Source organism: Chiloscyllium plagiosum, unplaced genomic scaffold, assembly GCF_037043375.1.
Source record: "Chiloscyllium plagiosum isolate Xiang-an unplaced genomic scaffold, Cpla_swu_hap1 HiC_scaffold_20, whole genome shotgun sequence".
Taxonomy (NCBI): Eukaryota; Metazoa; Chordata; class Chondrichthyes; order Orectolobiformes; family Hemiscylliidae; genus Chiloscyllium; species Chiloscyllium plagiosum.
Window position 1 is genome coordinate 44175530 of NW_028270158.1, and position 23410 is coordinate 44198939.

The 23410-nt window shown below is 40.0% G+C and overlaps 1 protein-coding gene across 3 annotated transcripts; it reads left to right on the forward strand.

Annotated features, from left to right (window-relative positions):
* The first annotated feature begins 208 nt into the window (after positions 1-208).
* mfsd13al (major facilitator superfamily domain containing 13a-like) lies at positions 209-22146 on the forward strand. 3 transcript variants are annotated; one of them, XM_043711403.2, is made up of 9 exons: positions 209-259; positions 2447-2629; positions 5374-5409; positions 6935-7169; positions 12814-13533; positions 17131-17285; positions 17502-17585; positions 19502-19645; positions 20729-22146. In XM_043711403.2, the coding sequence occupies exons 4-9, from the start codon at positions 7023-7025 to the stop codon at positions 20868-20870; spliced, it is 1392 nt and encodes a 463-aa protein (XP_043567338.2). In that variant the 5' UTR covers positions 209-259; positions 2447-2629; positions 5374-5409; positions 6935-7022; the 3' UTR covers positions 20871-22146. The 3 variants fall into 3 exon arrangements, with proteins under 3 accessions (XP_043567338.2, XP_043567339.2, XP_043567340.2); XM_043711404.2 differs by lacking the exon at positions 209-259 and adding an exon at positions 278-475; XM_043711405.2 differs by lacking the exon at positions 209-259 and adding an exon at positions 1969-2327.
* The last annotated feature ends 1264 nt before the right edge of the window (positions 22147-23410 follow it).

Genomic DNA, 23410 nt, shown 5'->3' on the forward strand with positions numbered 1-23410 from the left:
ATTGAATATTTCCCAGCAAAACCCACGAAGGACAATACAGGTTGCTCTGTGATCACAAACAGGTGAGGTATTGTAGCTAGCGCTACGCTGGGACGGGGCTATCCGATTGGTCTATGTTGCACGTGACGTTTACATAGTATCCAATGGGAGAGCGGCAGTCGCTGGGATGGGTGGTTTCGTGGCGCTTCCGGCTGGGCGGGGCTGGAGATCGGGATGTGTCACTGCCGACGCTGTTGGATACACTGCTGCTACTGTCTGTGTAAGAAGATACAATGTTTGGCAACTAGAGCTAGGCCCAGCATCGATAGTCAAGCTCGGAGTAGGGGAGTGTTTCTGCATTATTGATCTGATGGCCCATGGCCGTTCTGATCACCGCTCCTTATTTGCCTCTGAAACTGCTGTCCAATGCGGTATTTTATTTCGGATGGCACCGTGGCCTTTTGATTCAAGGTTGTGGATTCAAGTTTCACTCAGGGTAGGAATACAAAATTCAGGCTAGGACTCTCCAGTCCATAACCGAGGAGGTTCAGACGTAATGTCCTTTGGAAGAGATATTAAACCAAGGTCTTATCCAAGCCCCTCAGGTGCCTGTAAAAGATGCCATTATTGTTGTTGCCTTCAGCACCGTGCGGGTTGATAACAGAAAATGGAGAAGCCTCCCCGTAACGGAGAGGGTGGAGCGGATAATCCGGAGAGAGAATTGTTGATGGAGGTATTGACTTATGAACTGAAGCAGCAAACCCCCATAAAGATGTTAAAATACGTAGTGATACAATAGCAGCATGTTGATTTTTCTCTCCAAAGATGCTGCCTGACGTCCTCAGTACTTCCAACATTTTCTGTTCTTATTTCCATTTGAATTGAATGATAAACTTTGGCCCAGACATTTTGGGGAGAGCTCATTAGATCCTTGTTCAAAAATACCTTGGCATCTTTTACATTACAGACAGGCAAGAGGCTGGAAGAACACAGCAAGCCAGACAGCATCAATTTCAATTCCCTTTCTGACATGACCATCCTTGGCCTCCTTCATTGACACAATGAACCATACCACAAATGGGAAGAACAACACCTCATCTTCTGCTTAGGCAGCATACAACCGAGAGGACTGAACATTGAGTTCTCCAATTTCAAATAACATCCCTTCCCATGCCCCCCCTCACCCTTTCCATTCCTCCCTGTCACCAACTGGATTCATTCCTCTCATTGACCAAACCAGGTCATACCCTCTACCTGTCTCCACCTACCCCCACTTCACCACCCTGCCTCCACCATCCCCTTTATCTGCAGCTCTCCTTACACCAACTCCCAGACTTGAAGAAAGGTTACACCGGAAATGTCGACTCCTCCACTTCCTGGTGATACCTGGCTTGTGTTCTTCCAGTCCTCTGCCTGTCTGAAATGTAAAAGATGCCATGGCATTTTTGAACAAGGATCTGATGAGTTCTGCCCAATCTCTAGGCCAAAGTTTATCATTCAGTTCAGACAGAAATAAGACAATATTTTGGAAATACTGAAAAGGTCAGGCAGCATCTTTGGAGAGAGAGGTCAACATGTTGCTGTTGTATCGCTACATATTTTAACAGCTTTATGTGGGTTTGTTGTTTCAGTTCACAAGTCGATGAAGGAGTAATTAAGGATGGAGAAAAACACATTGTCTTTGTCCTTTGCACTACTATCTGAAATGATAGTTTGCAAGTGGTGGATTTGTAGAGGAGGTTTGGCTTTTTTACTGTTAAACACAAGATCAGATAACCATTGCAAAAAGAATTACAAAGAGCATGTACCATAGATGAGCAGAACAATCAACTATTATTGTCGGTACATTTTTAGGGAAGGACTTGTAATGATACTGTATCTTTCATGACTTCAGAATATCTCTTTTTGAAATGTGGTCATTGATACAATATAAAAAACATGATGGCCAATTTGCACAAAAGATCCCACAAACTGGAATGTGATGTTTTATAAAAGTCACCAAACCAGGATGTAGATGTCCCTGGCAAGGCCAGCATTTGTTATCCATGTCTGACTGCCTCAGAGAAGGTGATGGTGAGCTTCCTATTGAACTGCTGCCATCCATGTGATGCAAGTTCATCCACATGCTGTTAGAGGGATTTCCAGAAATTTGACTCGGGTAGGGTCAGTGAAAACAATTGGTTGAGTGATAAGTGTTGTAAGGATTTTGAACAAACTCCTCTGCTGATCTTTAAAGTATTGGCCTGCAAAGGAATGTAATGCATTCAAAATATTACCCTGCAGTGGCCATTTCTAGCTAACTATAATGAATGTGGCTCCACTTCCAGTCCAAAGATACTAGACCTGTGGTAAATAAATTCAAAACTGCCAAATACATTTGTTCAAATCTCACTAAAGTTTGTGATTTCAGAAAAATGCTAAACTGTCCATCAAAAATGCTTTTCTTTTTAATTTTTTTTTTTATAAGGAACGCTAGAGTATGACTTGAGCTCCAGCCAAGAGAGTGAAATATCTGGCAGCATCATTAATCCGTTGGCAGCAGAAAAACACTGGACAACATGACCTAACTTTCGCTGCTCTAAGCTATTATTTTGTAAAGTGCCTCGGCTAAGAGCTTATTTTGTTAGCATAACAAATTCAAACAGATAAGGTAGGTCTTAATGTTGTTTATGTGGCATGCCGTTTCAATTTTTTTTTTTTTACAACAAAAAATTTCCCCCACCAAGCCTTCTGTTGATGTTTGCCCGAGTCCCATTCTGCTGAGGTGGTTGCTCTCCATTTGATTATGAGCCTGGCTTTCAGTGACATGGCAAATGTTAAAAATCGCACAACATCAGGTTATAGTCCAATAGGTTTATTTGGAAGCACTAGCTTTTGGAGCACTGCTCCTTCATCAGGTGATTGTGGAGAATAAGATTGTAAGACACAGAATTTATAGCAAAAGTTTACAGTGTGATGTAACTGAAGTTGTATATCGAAAAAAACCCGGATTGTTTAAGTCTCTCATCTTTTAGAAAGACCATGTTGGTTTCAGTTCTGTCATATGTAAATCGCAAAACATTTTTAAAAGTTACATTCTCAAGTGCACTTTAACAGTTGATGTCGGCCCAGATAAGGTATTGAAGATGTGAACTCCCTGTGAGGCTGTCTGTGCCGCAATAGTCAGACCGATTCTAATCTAAAAACCTGATTTCCAGAATCTTACATGAATTCATGCAGTTTGCTCGAGCAAACTGCATGAATCCATGTAAAATTCTGTAAATCGGTTTTATAGACTAGAATCAGCATACCAGACAGCCTTACAGGGAGTTAACACCTTCAATACCTTATCTGGGCTGACATGACACCAATTGTTAAAATGCACTTGAAAATGTAACTTTTTAAAAAAGTTTTGCGATTTACATGTGAAAGAACTGAAACCAACATCTTTCTAAAAGATGAGAGACTTAAACAATCTGGGTCTTTTTCGATATATAACTTCAATTACATCACACTGTAAACTTTTGCTATAAATTTTGTGTCTTACAATCTTATTCTCCACAATCACCTGATGAAAGAGCAGCGCTCTGAAAGCTAATGTCTCCAAATAAACCTATTGGACTATAATCTGGTGTTGTGTGATTTTTAACTTTGTACACCCCAGTCCAACACAGGCATCTCCAAACCATGGTGAATGTTGTCATTTCAGACTGAATCCAAAATGATCCTCGATTTGATTGTATTTGGTAGTAAGTTAATAGATATTGAAACCAGTCCTCCTCATTTCCCTAATTAAATCAAATCCAACATCTCCCTGCAAAGTTTGCATGGAGAGGTTTTCTGATCTTTTCATTTAAGGAATGCAATAGTGTCCAGATTGTGTAATGCAATTCAGGCTTTAAAATTACAATAGCTTTATCATTTTTTTCCATATCCAGTTTCACCTGTGCTTTCTTCATCAATGGCCTGCTTGATAACAATGGTATTAAGCTAATAAAATTATTGATTCTGGCTATTTTGCAAGGAGCAACTCGTCTTTCCAAAGATTTTAGTCTTCTCTCCAAATCTGAAACTGGTGGAACCTTCAAATTCCTTACCTTTTGTCCTGATCCTTATTGCTCAGTGAATGTAGATACCATTTTAATCCATGCACTATAGACATGTATCCAGTGTCTAATGCTGCACAAACTCTGCCACTATGTTCCTAACTGGGCTGAAACTGCTTGGAGTCTCATTTATGTCTGTTATCTTTTATCTCTTGTTTATTTGATATGGTTCACAGTATAATGGTACTTTGAATCACACCTGAAGCATTGATTTTATTACACACTGTGCATTTCTTGGGTTTATTCTCTTGTTGTAAGTCTCAAGTTCTCTTTGATTCTGAAAATGATTAACAGCATTTATATCCATTATTTCTCTTAGTTACAGTTCACCTTTCATACTGTTGTCTGTGACCTTTTTCTGTACTGTTGCTAATTTGTGAACATTGTATCATCCATTTTCCTTCGTACTGTCAAGTGTTCCCTTTGTGCTATGAGTGCTGCTGGAAAGGAATGCTTTCCTAGGAGTTTTTTATTTTCAATTGCTCTCAACATTTATTATAGCAGTATATATTTGTCTGTAGATTTGAACTCCCATTAAAACTGGAAATCTGTCCATACTTTGGTACAGTCAAATAACATAAATTCTAGAAGAGACTGGGAAAATTCCAAATTAAATTTCTGCAATCTTGCATACATTCTATTGTGTACTCTCCCATGTTACTATCCGAGACTTCATAAATTTGTCTAAATCTGACCATTCCTCAAGCTGTCAATAAATCATCACTTCAATAAACTTTATCCATGAAAAAACATTAATGATTGTCCAAGCTTTCACTGGTCTTTAAGTAATCAGGTTCTAATTTTAAAAAGTTCTTATTTCTGTTTCTGTATGATAACAAAAGTTTAAGGCCATATTTTGTTTGGCATGAATGAATTGGACCAAGAGGTTTGTCTCTGTGCTGTCCATCTCAATGACTCTGCAACTTTAAGTAACCCAGGTCCATATTGTGACTTAATTCTTTCACTGGTTGAATGGGTCATGATACTCCAAAACTTCACATTTTGACTCAATCATTATCTGCTATCAATGCTACATAAGAGAAAATAGCTGTATTTAAACAGTCAATGTTTTTAATGAGAGCTTTATTTGGGTTGACCACGCACCATAAAACACTCACCACTGATATGTAATTCCTAATATTCATACAACTAATTGACATCCAATCAATTTTTCATTGATACATCCTTTAGGTCTTGGGCATTCCTTTAGACCATGCTACATAATATCAGGAATGTTACCATATGCTTGTTTAAGCTTTCATTTAAATTTATTGGAATTAAAGCTAACTTAATTTTTGTTCCCTTCAAGAATTTTTAAAGAAAATGGGGATCATTTAAGTACGTGGTGAGTATGAGTCAAAGTGTACCTTTCCAAAGCAGAAAGTGAAGATTTATGATCTGTATATTATACTGAAAGATTAAGAGAGAAAGTTAGACAAGTATAAAAAGCTAGGAAGAATTTCTTCAGCCATTTTTAAAAAAAAGTTTAACAAAATAAGTATTAGTCCTATAGAAAATTAATCTGGGAAATGGAGGATAAAAAGATGGATGACAAGTTAAACAGATATCCTCATTAGAGAGGGTACAAGTAACAACCTGGAAATTGCTATAAATCAGGAGTTGAAAGGGAGGGAGGAACTAAGAACATTACAATTTCTAGGGGAAGTAGTACTGAGTAAATTTTTGGACACTCCCTGGATGCTGAAGGATATTATCCTGGGGCCTTAAAAGAAGTAGCTAGTGAGTTAGTTGATGTATTGGTTTCCTGAAATTCATTAGATTCAGGGAAGGTTCCTTTAGATTTGAAAATAACTGAAAGAACACCTTTATTCAAAAGGGGAGAGTGGTAGAAAGCAGGAAATGACAGGTCAGTTAGCTTAACAGTTGTTAGTCTCTATTATTAAAGAATTTATAATAGGGCACTTGGGTATGTTTAAGGCAATCAGTGGAACCACCATTGAAATCTAGTTTCACTAATGTTTGGAGTTTTCTTTTTAAGTAACTTCTGTGGATAAAGGGGAACCAGTGACTGCTTTATGCTTGGATTTCTAGAAGGTATTTGGTAAGGTGTCACATCAAAGGGAAGTAAAAACTCATGGCTTTAGGAATAACATTCAGCACGGATGGAAGATTGGTGGCTGACAGGAAGCAGAGTAGAAAGAGGGAGTGTTTTTCAGGCTGGCGGTGTGCCACGGGTTGGTGCTGGTGCCTCAACCCTTTACAGTTTATTATCAATATGAAGAGATCACAGGTATTCTAGCTAAATTTGCTGATGCAATAAAGATAGATTCTCCGAAGAGATACGGATAGTGAGTGGGCAAGCAAATGGAGTATAATGTGAAAAAGTGTGAAATTGTCCATTTTGGCAGAAAGAATATTATCTAAATGGTGAGAGGTTGCAGAACTGAGCTGCAGAGATCTGAGCAATCTAGTGTATGAATCGCAGAAGGTTAGTGTGCAAGTACAGCAAGTAATCAGGAAACCTAATGGGTTATGTTTTATTGCGAGAGGAATTGAATGCAAAAGCAGGGAAGTTATGCTTCAGTTATATAGGGCATTGGTAAAATCTTATCTGAAGTACTAGTCACTACTTATGGAAGAATATTAATGCATTGGAGATCGTTAAGAGAAGGTTTACTCTACGATTAACTGGAATATGCAGATTGTCTTCTGAGGAAAGGCGAGAAAGGCTAGGCCTGAATCCTCTGGAGCTTAAAAAAGGTCAGAGGAACTTAATTGAGACATACAAGATCCTCAAGGGACTTGATGGGTGGGTGTGGAAAGGATGTTTCTTTATTTTGATAAACACTGTACGTAAATGCAGGTTTCTTTTCTCTCTCTCTCTCCCACCCCCCCACCCCCACCCAAAGAACTGATTCGTTTGTATTTACACAAGTGGATGAGAAAGTGCTGACAAGAAACATTTCATCAGCAGTAGTGAATCCTATCACTATAAGAATGAAGCTGGGGATACAGCAGAAAGCTTTTGCCTATTCTATGACAACACTTGGATCTACCTTAATGAGCAACATGTTTAGTTTCTATTATGTGAAGCTCTTTTTGAATCGGTATAGAATTTCTGAAGGAATGTTTCACCAGGCACAAGTGAGTTGCATGCTTTCTGACATGTTTCCATTTTTAAAAGTATTATATTTAAGGAATTGCAACACTTCGGTTTAATGCTAAAATGTACTGTTTAAAGTTTTTTTACTCCTGAGGTTCTTTCACACTTGATACAACCGCAACATACCAATCTCTGAACAAGCGACCAAATTTATTAAGCCCAGTACAGTACAAGCTGTGTGACTCCCTTTAACCCGCTTCACAGGCATGCCAAGTCGAGTCAAAGTGAGGCCATTCCCCTACAGAGGCATGCCACTCAAGACACAATGCAGTGAACCACCCCACCTCCAAAAACATTGTAATGCAAATCATCCCTTAATGATCAAATCTGTTGCAAATCGTTTTTTGTAACTATAGGGGAGTAGTCAAATTCCAATTGTTAAGTGGTTCTACATAATGAATGCTTTTCCACCTTGTTAACTCATTACCCTTGCCGCCAGCACCCCATTGTTAACTACAAGTTCTTACCTGATCTGAGTCATACTCGGCTGAACCTCTTGGTTCACAAAATTTAACTCTACCTGCTTATACCTTATACACTTTCTCAGTACTTTGCGTGTTGCCTGTCAGATTGTGGTGGCTATTTCCTAGGCAATAACCACCTTTTCAGATCATGTAATTGGTTGGATGTATTGAATGATTCAAAGTTTTTCCTCTCTTTCTATCAGGCACCCTGTACCATTCTAGTGACCTTGCATTTGGCTCCAGATGGTGTTGACAAGAGGCTGAGAGCAGCTTTGCAAACTGGCCATGTGCAAAAGGAACTAGGAATTTAGCATCTGGTCAAAACTAGTTTCATACACAAAACTTACTAGGGATACAACTGATGAACATTGTAATCATATTTTAATATTTCCATGTTGAAAAGTAGTGATGACAAAGGCTATCAAACATTTGTAATAGTGGGTGGATTGTAATCAGATACATTCATGAGCTACTGATAAGTACTATGACTATTGAATCATCATGTACAAAAAGAGACCTTTTTGCCCTTTCTACCTATGCTTTGTTTTTGGAAGTGCTATCTAATTAGTATCACTGTCCTTTCCCTAGAGTCCTGCAAACTTTCTTTCAAATAGTCATAGAGATGTACAGCATGGTAACAGACCCTTTGGTCCAACTCATGCATGCCGATCAGATATTCCAACCCAATCCTGTCCCACCTGCCAGCACCCGGCCCATTTCCCTCCAAACCCTTCCTATTCATATACCCATCCAGATGCCTTCTAAATGTTGCAATTGTACCGGCCTCCACCACTTCCTCTGGCAGCTTATTCCATACATCTGCCATCCTCTGCATGAAAACGTTGCCTCTTAGGTCTCTTTTATATCTTTCCCTCTCGCCCTAAGCCTATGCCATCTAGTTCTGGACTTCCCCCACCCCAGGGAAGAGACTTTGTCTATTTACCCTATCCATGCCCCTCATAATTTTATAAACCTCTGTAAGGGCCACCCCTCAGCCTCCAAAGCTGCAGGGAAAACAGTTTCAGCCTATTCACCCTCTCCCTATAGCTCAAATCCTCCAACCATGGCAACATCCCTGTAAATCTTTTCTGAACCCTTTCAAGTTTCACCACGTCCTTCCTTCCTTCACTATCCTATCTACCTGCAACTCTACTTTCAAGGAACTCTGAATCTAAGTGCATAAGTCCTGCTAAGATTAGCTTTCCCAAAATGCAGCACCTCGCGTTTATCTAGATTAATCTCCATCTGCCACTTCTCAGCCCAGTGGCCCAACTGATCAAGATCCCGTTTTAATCTGAGGTAACCTCCTTCACTGTCCACTACACCTCCAATTTTAGTGTCATCAGAAAACTTACTATCTCTCTTAAGCTCACATCCAAATCATTTATATAAATGACGAAACATAGTGGATCCAGCACCGATCCTTGTGGTCCTCCACTGGTCACAGGCCTCCAGTCTGAAAAACAACCCTCCACCACCACCCTCTTTTTTTTTTTCTCTACCTTTGAGCCAGTCCTGTATCCAAATGGCTAGTTCTCCCTGGATTTCATGAGATTTAACATTGTGGGCCGAAGAGCCTGTTCTATACTGTACTTTTCTATGTTCTAACCTTGCAAATCAGCCTCCCGTGGGGAACCTTGTCGAACGCCTTACTGAAGTCCACTCAGATCATGTCTACCATTCTGCCCTCGTCAATCCTCTTAGTTAGTTCTTCAAAAAACTCAATCAAGTTTGTGAGACATGATTTCCTATGCATAAAGCCATATTAACCATCCCTAATCAGTCCTTGCCTTTCCAAATACATGTACATCCTATCCCTCAGGATTCTCTCCAACAACTTGCCCACCATTGACGTCAGGCCCACCGGTCTATAGTCTGGATTAGAGTGGTGCTGGAAAAGCACAGCAGGTCAGGCAGCATCCGAGGAGCAGGAAAATCGACGTTTCCGGCAAAAGCCCTTCCTCGGATGCTGCCTGACCTGCTGTGCTTTTCCAGCACCACACTAATCTAGACTCTGATTTCCAGCATCTGCAGTCCTCACTTATGCCTCACCAGTCTATAGTTCCCTGGCTTGTCCTTACCACCTTTCTTAAACAGTGGCACTGTGTTAGTCAATCTCCAGTCTTCTGGCAACTCACCTGTGACTCTCGATTATACAAATATCTCAGCAATCCCTTCCCTAGCTTCCCACAGAGTTCTAGGGTACCCCTGGGGATTTATCCACTTTTATGTGTTTCAAGACATCCAGCTCTTCCTCCTCTGTAATATGGACATTTTTCAAGATTTCACCATCTATTTCCCTACATTCTATTACCTTCAATATTCTTTTCCACAGTAAACACTGATGCAAAATACTCAGTTAGTACCTACCCCATCTCCTGCGGCTCCACACAAAGGCCGCCTTGCTGATCTTTGAGGGGCCCTATTTTCTCCCTAGTTACCCTTTTGTCTTTATTGTATTTGTAAAAGCCCTTTGGATTCTCCTTAACCCTACTTGCCAAAACTAGCTCACATCCCCTTTTTGCCCTCCTGATTTTTCTCTCAAGTATACTCCTACTGTCTTTATAGTCTACTAAGGATTCACTTGATCTATCCTGTCTATACTTGACATGTGTTTCCTTCTTTTTCTTAACCAAACCCTCAATTAGTTTTTAGTCATCCAGCATTCCCTATACCTACCAGCCTTTCCTTTCACCCTGACAGGAATGTACTTTCTCTGCACTCTTGTTATCTCATTTCTGAAGGCTTCGCATTTTCCAGCTGTCCCTTTACCTGCGAACATCTGCCTCCAATCAGCTTTTAAAAGTTCTTAGTTTAGATCAGAGTGGTGCTGGAAAAGCACAGCAGATCAGGCAGCATTCGAGAAGCAGGAGAATTGACATTTCAGGCAACAGCCCTTCATCAGGAATAGAGGCAGGAAGCCTCTAGGGTGGAGAGATAAATGAGGAGGTGGGGGTGGGCCGGGGAGAAGGTAGCAAAGTTCTTTTTAAAAGTTCTTGCCTTATACTGTCAAAATTGACCTTCCTCCAATTTAGAACTTCAACTTTTAGATCTGGTCTATACTTTTCCATCACTATATTAAAACGAATAGAATTATGGTCGCTGGCCCCAAAGTGCTCACCCACTGACACCTCAGTCACCTGCCCTATCTTATTTTCCAAGAGTAGGTCAAGTTTTGCATCGTCTCTAGTAGGTACACCCACACACCGAATCAGAAAATTTTCTTGTACACACTTAAGAAATTCCTCTCCATCTAAACCCTTAACACTATGGCTGTCCCAGTCTATGTTTGGAAAGTTAAAATCCCCTACCATAACCACCCTATTATTCTTACGATAACTGACATCTCATTACAAATCTGTTTCTCAATTTCTCTAACTATTAAGGGTCTTTAATACAATCCCAATAAGATGATCATTCCTTTCTTATTTCTCACTTCCACCCAAATAACTTCTCTGGATGTATTTCCGGGAATATCCTCCCTTGGTACAGATGTAATTCTATCCTTTATCAAAATTCCCCCTCCTCTCTTGCCTCCCTTTCTGTCCTTCCTGTAGCATTTGTATCCTGGAACATTAAGCTGCCAGTCTTGTCTATCCCCGAGCCAAGATTCTATAATTGCTATGATATCCCAGTCCCAAGTTTCTAACCATGCCCTGAGTTCATCTGCCTTCCCTGTTAGGCCCCTTGCATTGAAATAAATGGAGTTGAATTTATCAGTCCTACCTTGTTCTGTGCTTTGTCCCTGACTGTTTGACTCGCCTCTTTTATCAACTGTACCAGTCTCAGATTAATCTCTTTCCTCACTATCTCCCTACTCGTTTGAAATGGGGATAGCCATAGACTCCTGCATTACCTGCCTACCTCTCTTACCTTTCCTGGAGTCAACCCATCTATGTGACTGTATTTCTAACTTTTTATTTTCCTTCCTATAACTACCATCCATCACATCCCCTTGCTCTTATAAATTCTTCATTGACGCTAACTGATCCATTTGATCTGATAGGATTCTCAACCAATGGCATTTATTGCAGATATAATCCTCAGTAACACTCTCTAAACTCCCACATCTGACAAGAAGAGTATATCACTCTACTAAAGGCCATTTTTGCTTCTTCCAATCTACAGACCCAGAAAGTAGCACTGTCTTATTCCTCTACAAAACACTGCTTCAGGCTAACTTAATGCTTATGGCTTATTTTTAAGTTTAATCAAGTGACGTATCTCAATAAAACATATAATCAAGAAAGAATCCACTCTACTCACTACTGCAGACTTATTGTAATGCCACACTTAAAAATATTCACTTATCTGTTTCTGTGCTGTGACCTCTCCCAAACCAGTTCCTCCAAGGTTAGTTGTGAATTTCACATTTTGTTAATTTTCCTAGACGCACTCCAATGTCTGGCGATACATGAATTCAAAACAGCAAAGGCAGTAACTGTGCAGAATCACTGCTGTGTCAGTGAGCAGTGTGGGTTTCTTTTTGTGTCTCTCCTGCACTGACTTCACCATGTGCTTTGTCTGTTCCTCTCCCTTTTAAAAGTTGTTTTGACTTTTTTCTCAAAAGTTCCAAGACAATGTAACAGCATATAAAACAGTAATTGTTGCTCTTGTAATTCAAGGAAATCACCTCCAACACCTAAAATACCTCAAAAAAAAAAAGGAGCAGCCTGTTTCAGCCAGAGATTTTTCCCATCCTCCATCTTGGATTACCCAGAATCCTCCTAATCAACCAGTTCCCTATTTTTGATCTTTATTGTTGAATTTGCTTGCACTATGGTGGCACGGTGGCACAGTGGTTAGTACTGCTGCCTCACAGCGCCAGAGACCCAGATTGAATTCCCACCTCAGGCAACTGTCTGTGTGGAGTTTGCACATTCTCCCTGTGTCTGCGTGGGTTTCCTCTGGGTGCTCCGGTTTCCTTCCATAGTCCAAAAATGTGCAGGTTAGGTGAATTGGTCATGCTAAATTGCCCGTAGTGTTAGGGGAAGGGGTAAATGTAGGGGAATGGGTTCAGGTGGGTTGCTCTTTGGCGGGTCGGTGTGGACTTGTTGGGCCGAAGGGCCTGTTTCCACACTGTAAGTCATCTAAAGGCTAATATCACTTTGGGCAGCAATTCCAGATCATAACTTGTGACTTGTGTTTTTTTTCTTTTTAGGTTGTCTTCATGCTTTGGAATGCTTTAAATGATCCGCTCTTTGGTTATTTTCAAGATAATGCCAAGTTTTCCTGTTGTGCCAAGCGGCGTCTCTCCATTCTGTATGGTGCTCCACTTTATGCCATTGCCTTCCTGCTGCCGTGGTTCCCATGGCGTGACTATCAGGAAGGTGACTGGTTGTGTGGACTGCACCTCGTCATTGCTCTTTGTGCCTACGATGGGATGTTGACATTTGTCCTCTTGGCGCAATGTGCCCTCTTTGCTGAGATCTCAACCAAGCACGAGAATCGATTGCAACTCATCAAATATAACCAAGTGGCCTTGTTGATTGGATCTTCAAGTGTCCTTTTCTGTGGCCTCCTATCAGATAACATGAAAAATCTTTTCAACTTCCAGTTATTTGCCCTGTGTATTGCTGTACTGGCTTTTTGTTGCATGTACTACACTGGGTTACACTGTATCACCCATTATGAGCAAGTGGAGAAGAACAATGTGGAGAATGTCCCCAATCTGTCCTGGACCTCGGTATTCCATCTGACCAAACAAATCATCACACAAAAGGACTTTGTGCTTTTTGTAATCATGAACTTTTGCCAGGTTTTCTATCTGGCATTCCTGAACAATTTTATGCTGATCTTTGCAGATAATCTGATTCCACAATATCTGCTTCCAGATTTTGTAAAGAGCATAATGTATGGAGCTGGATTCATCTGTCCCCAGGTAATCAGAGGAATACCAGTAGAAAATGTTTTCTATGATGTATGCATGTTCCCTTCTTCATGCTCTCTCCAATTTTGTCTCCTTGCCCCTTTCCCCTGAAGATGATCTTTCATACAGTTGTGTGTATGTGAGAGCAAGTCACTTGAAGGGCTGACGCACCGAAATATCCACCCATTCACCACCTCTGGTTTCTTGAAGAGAAGTACTTTTACTCAAATTTGCCAGGTAGGAAGTCCATAATCAGGAAACTGGCAAGATTGGATTTATTCCCTGTCCCACTTGGCTTCCTGAAGTCATTGTGTTCCATTGACTGTGTGTAAAATTGGCCTTCCACCAGTCAGTGAGTCAGAATAAAATTAGTGTTGGAAAGCAATTTATCCACTGAGTTAAGAGGGCATTGGTTAACCCTGATTATGTCCTAAAGCATTATTCACCAGAGGTCGGTAGTTAATCATCATGAGTGGGAATCTTGGCCATCCTGCTTCCTTATTTCTCCCATCCTTTCTGAACTGAATCCAACTAAAGTAATTAGTTGAAGCTTACCGAAATTCAGTATCTTTGACAGAGAGATCCTGGTTTCTATGAACTCTGCACCACACCAGATATTTTATGCACCTAAGTCCACTGGTGAATGAGCTCAAATTCTTTAACATCCTGCTGCTGCTCTTCCCTGCCTGTTTTGTTTTTTACTTTTATACACCGGGAACTAATGGGTGAGAACGAGATTGTGGACAATAGGAAATTGCATTATACCACAACTTGTCTTGTAGCTTCTTTAATGTGGCAAATGTGCCAGGGTGTGTCACAAGAGTGCAGTGTAACCGAATTTGCCAATAAGCAACATAGAACGTTACAGCACAGTACAGGCCCTTCAGCTCTCGATGTTGCGCTGACCTGTGCAATTAATCTGATGCCCATCTAACCTATACCATTCCATTATTATCCATTTCTATATCCAATGCATATTTAAATGCCCTTAACATCAGTGAGTTTACTACTGTTGCAGGCAGGCTGTTCCATGCCCCTATTACTGAGTAAAGAAACTACTCCTGATATCTATCCTAAATCTATCACCACTCAATTTAATGCTACGTTCCCTCGTGTTAGCCTTCACTATCCGAGGGAAAAGGCTCTCATTGTCCAATCCATCTAACCCTCTGATTATTATACGTCTCAATTAAGTCACTTCTCAACCACCATCTCCAATGAAAACCGCCTCAGTTCCCTCAGCCTTTCCTCCCATACCATGCAACATCCTATATATCTCCTCTGAACTCTTTCCAAAGCTTCCACATCCTTCCTATAATGCAGTGACCAGAACTGTACGCAATACTCCAGGTGCGGCCTTACCAGTGTCTTCTTCAGCTGAAGCATGACCTCATGGCTCAGAAAATCAATTCCCCCTACCATTAAACACCAACACACCATATGCCTTCTTAATAATCCTATTAACCTGGGTGGCAACTTTCAGGGATTTATTCACCTGGACACCGAGATCTCTCTGTTCATCTACACTGCCAAGAATTTTACCATTAGCCCAGTATTCTGCATTCCTGTTATTTCTTCCGAAGTGAACCACCTCACAGTTTTCCACATTAAACTCCATTTGCCACTTCTCAGCCCAGCTCTGCATCTTATCTATGTCCCTCTGTAATCCACAACATCCTTCGGCACTATCCATAACTCTGCTTACCTTAGTGTCATCCGCAAATTTACTAACCCATCCTTCTATGCCCACACCCAGATCATTTATAAAAATGACAAACAGCAGTGGCCCCAAAACAGATCCTTGCAGCACACCACTGGTAACTGAGCTCGAAAATGAACATTTCCCATTAACCATCACTCTGACTTTCAGCTTGTCAATTTGTGGTCCAAACTGCTAAATCACCTTCAGTCCCGAAACTGTGCAATAGCCTACCGTTTGGAACTTATCAAATGCTTTACTGAAGTCCATATACACCACATCGACTGCTTTACCTTCATCCACCTGTTCTGTCACCTTCTTGAAGAACTCAAAAAGGTTAGTTAGGCACAAACTACCCTTCAAAAAACTGTTTTTGACATACTATTCCTTTCCAGATGATTATAAATCCGAACTCTTATAACCTTTTTCAACACCTTACTCATAACTGAAGTGAGGCTTACTGGCTTATAATTACCAGGGTTGTCCCAACTCCCCTTCATAAACAAGGGGGCAACATTTGATATTCTCCAGTCTTCTGGCACTATTCCTGTAGACAACAAAGACTTAAAGATCAAAGCCAAAGGCTCTGCAATCTCCTCCCTGACCTCCCAGAGAATCAAAGGATAAATCTCATCCAGTCCAGGGGTCTTATCTATTTTCAGATCTTTCAAAATAGCTAAAATCTCCTCTTTGTCAACCGCAATCCCATCTAATCTTGTAGCCTGTATCTCCATATTCTCACTAACATTGTCCTTTTCCAATGTGAATACTGATGAAAAGTATTCATTAAGCACTTCTCCTATGTCTTCAGTTTCCACATACAACTTCCCACTACTGTCTTTGATTGGCCCTAATCTTACTCTAGGCATTCCTTTGCTCCTGATATACCTATAGAAAGCCTTAGGGTTTTCCTTGATCCTATCTCCAACAACTTCTCATGTCCCCTCCTGACTCTCCTTAGCCCTCTCTTTAGATCTTTTATGGCTAACTTATAACTCTCAAGCCCCCTAATTGAGTCTTCATGCCTCATCCTCACATAAGCCGCCGCCTTCCTCTTGACAAGAGCGTCAACTTCTTTTGTAAACCATGGCTCCCTCTGTCGACAACTACCTCCCTGCCTGATAGATATATATTTATCAAGGACCCGCAGGAGCTGTTCCTTGAATAAGCTCCACATTTCAAGTGTGTCTATCCCCTGCAGTTTCCTTCGCCATCCTATGCATCCTAAATCTTGCCTAATCACATCATAATTGCCTTTCCCCCAGTTATACCTCTTTCCCTGCAGTATATACCTATCCCTGCCCATTGCTATTGTAAACATAACCAAATTGTGGTCACTATCACCAAAGTGCTCACCTACCTCCAAATCTAACACCTGCCCAGGTTCATTCTCCCGTACCAAATCCAATATGGCATCCCCCCCTTGTTAGCTTGTCTACATACTATGTCAGAAAACCCTCCTGCACACATTGAACAAAAACTGACCCATCTAAACTACTTGAACAATAGTATTCCCAGTCAATATTGGGGAAGTTAAAGTTCCCCATAACAACTACCCTGTCGAGAATCATCTTTGCTATCCTTTCCTCTACAACACTGGAACAATTCAGAGGCCTATGGAAAACTCCCAACAGGGTGACCTCTCCTTTCCTGTCAGGAATGTGGGGAGGCCTGAGAAATAAAAATTGATTACCCCCCCCCCCCCCCCCCCCCCCCCGGTACATTTTATTAATTGCATAATTTGAACTTTCAACATTAGTGTTGGCTATAAACACAATCTTGTAATTCCAGAATGGCTGGGCATTTAATATAGACACCTGTATATGATATTTCTTCAATACCAATAAGAGCTAGATGCTCTGCAGTTTTGAAATTTACTCCATCCCAATTGCTATAACTTTCTTCTCCAGCTTTTAATTCTCAGTTGCCAATCATTGTTGAGTAAGTTTGGCTATTACAAAGTCATCTTGTATATCTTCTACGTGGAACTATTGAGTGCAGCAGTCATGCTGGGATTGGGCCCTACTCATTACTATCTGATATGTGTATTCCTCATCGGAAACATGTAAGTAATGAATTTTATGTTTTACATCTATATTCATGTAACTCCTATCCTTTGTTTATCACTTTGTAAAGTACAAAAGGATCAAAATGTTATAAAATAGGATTTCGTGCAATCGTGTTTTTGGCCGGGAGATGCCCTTTGTTCTGACTGTCGTTTCTGTTTTTATTTTTGAGTTGGACATTCTAATCTAATCCAAGTGACCATTTTCTCTATTAGGGTGATGGTAACTGCCACATTCAGTCTCTTTAACTTGCCCTTGGCTGATATTGTTGATGCTGATTTTCAGAATTATAAACGCAGGTAAGACTGACTATCGCTCACTGTTTCACTTTAAGTGGAATGGTCATAATTGTTCAGTTTTTGACATTAATGCCGGTAGCATTTGATTGTCCTGAATAAATTTGGTCTCTGTATTGTACTTCAGAGCTGAAGGATACTGATTCTACGAAGTTTTATATTCTTGTTGGTCAAGTCTCTAAAACATTTTTATTCTGAATATAAAGCAGTTTCATTTGTATTATTGAATAATTCAGAGTTCTATTTTTTATTAAATAAGGATTATTTTAGAATCTTAAATCTGTCCAAATTCAGATATCTAATTGAATTTATTTAATACTGAATTCCTGCTGTACTTCATTGAAGCTGCAGTTTATTAGTGTTCTTGTGTAGGTTACTTGGGTACTGATGGAATCTCAGGCTAAACTTCTGAGTATCTATAAACCATGTTTATTTGTGACATCATGGTAAGAATATAGTATTGTGAGGCTGAAAGTAAGGTCTGATCAAAATTAATAAAATAAGAGAGATTCACTTGAATATGAAGCAAAATTTAATAGCTTCATTACTTAATATATCAGAGACCTATACAAACTAATGAGTGAATCTATTAAATAATATAATATACATTGAAGTACAAACATGCACGTCTCACATGGCCTTCTATCCATTGGGGACTTTGGTAACAGGTGGCATTTGGAGCTGTATTTCAGATTCTATGGCACCAGTCTCTCAAACCCCAGCTGGTGGGGAGAGTCCAACAAGTGGAACCATGTCCCTGATATTAATTATAAACTGGTTTCATACTGTATTGTCATTTCATAGCACTTCATGTTTTTCCAGTCATTCCATTGAGCTGAAAACAAGTTGAAAACATCTGCAGGTGGCTCTGTGTTAACTACATAAAAGAATGGTTCCCACACACAATTAAAGTTGTGCAGTTAACCCCTAGTCAAAATGGACTGTTTTGTTTTACACAGGCCAATTTTCATGTATTTTTCCACTTTGCTTAAATTGCTCATTGTCGTGTCCACTCAACCCTTATTGATCTGGTTTGGAGTTTTTTTTTTCAAGTCCAACATTACTGTTACTGAGCACGATGCTTAGAGTTGTACAGGTCCCAACTTTTTGTTAGAACACTAACACCTGTCTACTGAGCCCACAATGATATCACATCTGACCTTAGACTTATCTACGTTAACTAAAGCCTTATCTACACAATTGTGCCAAAATACAGACAGAGGAGATCAGAGTTGCTGATGGCATTGGCATGTGCCTAGAGCTGGAAGCTGATGCCAACTCTGCCCATAAGTGCTTGCACAGTGAGACCCAAGGAACCCTCACCACCAGGACTTCACTGACAGCTCAGCTTGGGTCCCCATCCCCATTTTTCTCTGTCTTTGGTGCCCCACTCTCTCACTTGATGCTTCACTGAATCAGTACCTACTTGCTACTTCCCTGGTTTACTTTCTCCCCACCCCTCACTGCCTTGCCCCTTGGGATGGTGAGCAGCGAGGCAGAGTGGGAGGGAGGCCATGAGGAATTGGTAGCAGGGTGGACAAGAATTTGGTGTGTGGCAGTGAGTGAATCATGATCCCAGGAGTTGCATTCATTTAAAACATCTGAAATCATTTGATTTATTGCTCCTATTCTTTGATGCAGGCATTAGTGGCAGTTGTATCAGAGGCACTGCAACGGCACAGGTGCATTTCCTCTGTAGTCCTTGTGGAAAAGATGACTTTTAACGTTCATTGGCCCCTGCTGAAAATGCTGTTATTGGAGAATGAAAGGATCAGGTGAAACTTATGTCCCCCCTCCACATCAATAACTACTTACACTTGTATATAATCTTAAATGAACTGTAGTAAAATCATTCAATAGCCTCTTTACAGTTTATTTTGTGTTCAATAGAATCATTGTTGTTCTTTCTTTCATCTTAGCTTTCCACTTTCATCCATGGTATTTGGAACCAATGCTTTGTTTACTAAACCAGCGCAGTCACTGGCTCCAATGCTAGTTGTGACCATTCTTAACCAGTTTGACTACGAAAAGCTGAAAGACAACTTTGCACTTTCAGAGCAAAGGTAAGCATGTGTAAGAAACAGAAATACTATGGTTATTGTTAAAAGCTTCAATTTCTGATGGTCTCCATTTGTAAAAGGTTATTCTTAAGTATCAGGTTTTTATCCTTTATTTCTTCAAGATTACATCCACTGTCTGACTTAATGAATGAGCAGGTAGCAAGTTGAGGCAATTATTTCCGATGTTTCCATTATTATCAAGTTAATTGTTGCTTCATCTCTTGACACCACTTGTACATTCCTCATCAGGGCAATATTTTTCTACTTTCTCAGTGCCTTTTTTCTTAGTAACAGCAGCACTGGAGGTCAAGTGCCATAAAGAATTCCATCCTTGTTTTCAAATTATCTATAACCTCTAATATAACCTTTCAGTTCTGGCCTCTTGTCTGTCCACAGCAATTCTTCCTTCATTCCATCATTAGCAACACACAGATCAGGTGCAGGCCATTCACCCCTCAAGCCTGTTCCACCATTCAATAAGATCATGGCTGATCTAATTGCAACCTCAAACCCATATTCCCATCTATCCTTGATAACCTTTTGCTTATCTACCTTGACCTTAAAACATTCAAGGATTCTGCTTCCACCACTTTTTTATTCAGGGAGAGAGTTTAAAAGACTATAACCCTCAGAGAAAATTTTCAGAATCTCTGTTTTAAATGGCAGCCCCTGACTTTTAAGCAGTAAACCCTAGTTCTGGATATCTTCCTGTCAAGACCTCTTTGTGACTTTATATATGTCAAACAAGTCGCCTCTTCCTCTTAAGCTCCAGTGGATACAAGTCTAGTTTGTCTAACCTTTCCTCCCGTTCTGTTCCAGGTATTTGTCTAGTAAATGGTCTCTGAATTATCTCCAAAGCATTTATATTCTTCTATTCCTTCACTTGTCTTGACACCTTGTCTTTGCTTCTGAAAACCTACTACTTGCACAAAGCTCTCTAGTCACCTAATTTTCCTTTTTGAATCCTTGTTAGTTTTTGCCTGATTATCCCTTGGGTGGTTTTAGTATGTTAAATGCACTGTATAAATGTAAGCTATTCATGTGCATTAAAAATTCAATACTGAACTTTGTTGTTTTCCTTCACAGTGTTCTGCAGGATCTGCATGGGGCCATGTTTTACCTGGTCTGCCTGACTCCAATGTGCATTGCTTTTCTGCAGATTCTTGCATGGACCCCGTATTCCATCCGGGATAGTCACACTGACTTTGCAAAATATGTAGAATCCTGAAGACCAGCACTCCAGTGTGAGGGACCATAGTGAGATAAATGAGATTTTAAAAGCTTTGAGACAATCTTTCATGCTGGGAATGATACTGTTAGATGCTACTGTTATTCAGAGAGGTGGTGGGATGTTTTTAATTCATTTATGGGATATACATGTTCCTGACAAAAAAAAATTTACTTCCCTATCTTGCATTGTTCTTGAAGTTGGTGGTTGGCTATGTTCCTAAATTCTGCGGTCAGTGTGGTGTAGATACACCCATAGTGTTAGGAAGGAAAATCCAGGCATTTTCCTAGTGACAATGAAGGAATGGTGATATGTCCAAATCAGAGAGCTGAACTTAGATATAATTGTGTTCTCATGTGTTTGCTGCCCTTGTTCTCCATGGTATGGGTGGTTAGTTTGAAAAGTTCTGTTGAAGCCATGGTAATTTTCTGTAGTGTATCTTGTGGATAGTACACTACACACTGCTGTCACTACCAGCTGATCAGATAATAATTCTGTCTAGAGCAACTAAACTTTGGTGGTGTGCTTCTTGAATGTCGTTGATCTTGGCTTATCCAAGGAAATAGAAAGTATCATGTATTGATGAATATGGTTTTAGTGTATGATGTTTTTATTGGTACTCCCACTGAGTATAACAAATTGGAAGTGACCACATAAAGAACTTGACCTCTGAATTGGGAGGGCTTCATGAACTTAAAATGAGACAGACAAATTATTCCATGTGCTCTATAAGATCTTATGTACAAACTCTGCCTTGATATGATTCTGACCCAGACCACCTCCACTTATTTGGATTCGAAAAGCTGCTTTTTCTACAATCCATTTTGCTGGAGCTTCCTAAATTCAGGCTTGATATATTGGATCCTATGCTGTGCCAAATGTCTACTTCTACGTAAACACTACTCCTAATGTGTGAAGGATACAATCTTTGAGGGATTCTCAGTCTTTCAGATATCAAATTTTCTGCTAAAATTACATTCTATAGGATATATATTTTTTTAAAAAACTTATTTTGTAAAGCTGTAAAATGAACAAGAATTGTTTGTAGAAAGGACTGTTGGAGTAAAAGAAATACAGCTGAGAAAGAATAAGTTGTCCTTTCATTTTAGACCTCAGTTAGAATGTCCAGGTTAATAATCACTCCAGTTATACCTTTGTGCCTTGAAAGTGAGTTTGATGCTATTAACAATGAGTTAAAGTAGATACATGTCTGGGTGAGCAGCAGTGTTTTGCTGAACCATGTTAGTTTGATGTACTGATTAAACTGTTTCCTTCACCTCATGTGGTCCATGTTGGTTATTTTATTTAAGGCAACAGATTTGTGTTGAAAAGATTGGAGAAAATCGTAATGTTACTTATAACTAGCAACTGAGGGATTCTAACCTTGTGATATTCCATGTTCAATTGTAGGTAACTAGTGAGTTAGATGATATGAGCCAGGAGGTTGCTTAATTCACCACAATTAAATGCTTGCTTTCAGTGAAAGAGAATTAAAGTCACTATTTCCACACACTCCAAATTATTCATGTGTAATTGAGGATAAAGGCAAAAAGGATGGCTGGAAGATGTAATAAGATTCTAGCTCCTTATTGACTCAAGGTGGACAATGACGAACGACACTGACTACTGCACCAGTAATTTACACCAGTAATTTACGTAGAAATATTCAGGTCAAAATAAAGTGTAACAGAAGTGGGTTTTTTTCCCCCTCAGTGCTGCAAGTATAAAATTGCAGAATGAATCTCCATTTCTCAGAGAGTGCCTATGTTTTAGGAAGAAGGAAATCAAATTTCTGTAGTACCTTTTGAGGTCTTAGGAATGTGCTTTACTTCATTTTGAAGTACTTTTTGAGGTGTAGTCATGAAATGTGGGAAAGACCATGTTCTGCATGGTAGATTAGTAAAGTTAGGTGTTATAGGATTCAGGGTGAGCTTACCAATTAGATACATAATTGGCTTAGTGGCAGAAGACCGGAGTGGTGAAGATTGCTTTTTGGACTGGAGGACTGTCACCAGCAGTATTCCATAGGGATTGGTCCTGGTCCACTTTTGTTTATCCTTTATACTAATGATTTGGATGAGAATATAGAAGGCCTGGTTAGTATGTTTACAGATAACACAAAAATTGGTGGCATAGTAGACAGTGAAGAAGGTTTTCTAAGATTACAAAAGGATCTTGATCCAATGGGTCAATGGTTGAAAAATGGCAGATGGATAAATGTGAGGTATTGCATTTTGGTACAACGAACAAGGGTATCGCTTATACAATAAATGATAGTGCTTTGGGAAGTGTTGTAGAACAGGGACCTAGGGGGGATGCAGGTATGTAATTCTTTGAAGTTTGCATCACATATAGACTGGGTGATTTAAAAAGTGTTTCACACACTTGCCTTCATTGCTCAGTCCTTTTGAGTGGAGGAGTTGAGACATCATATACAGGACATTGATGATGTCTCTTCTGGAATACTGTGTCCAGTTCTGCTCACCTAGTTATAGGGAGGATATTATTAAGCTGGAGAGGGTTCAGAAGAGATTTACCAG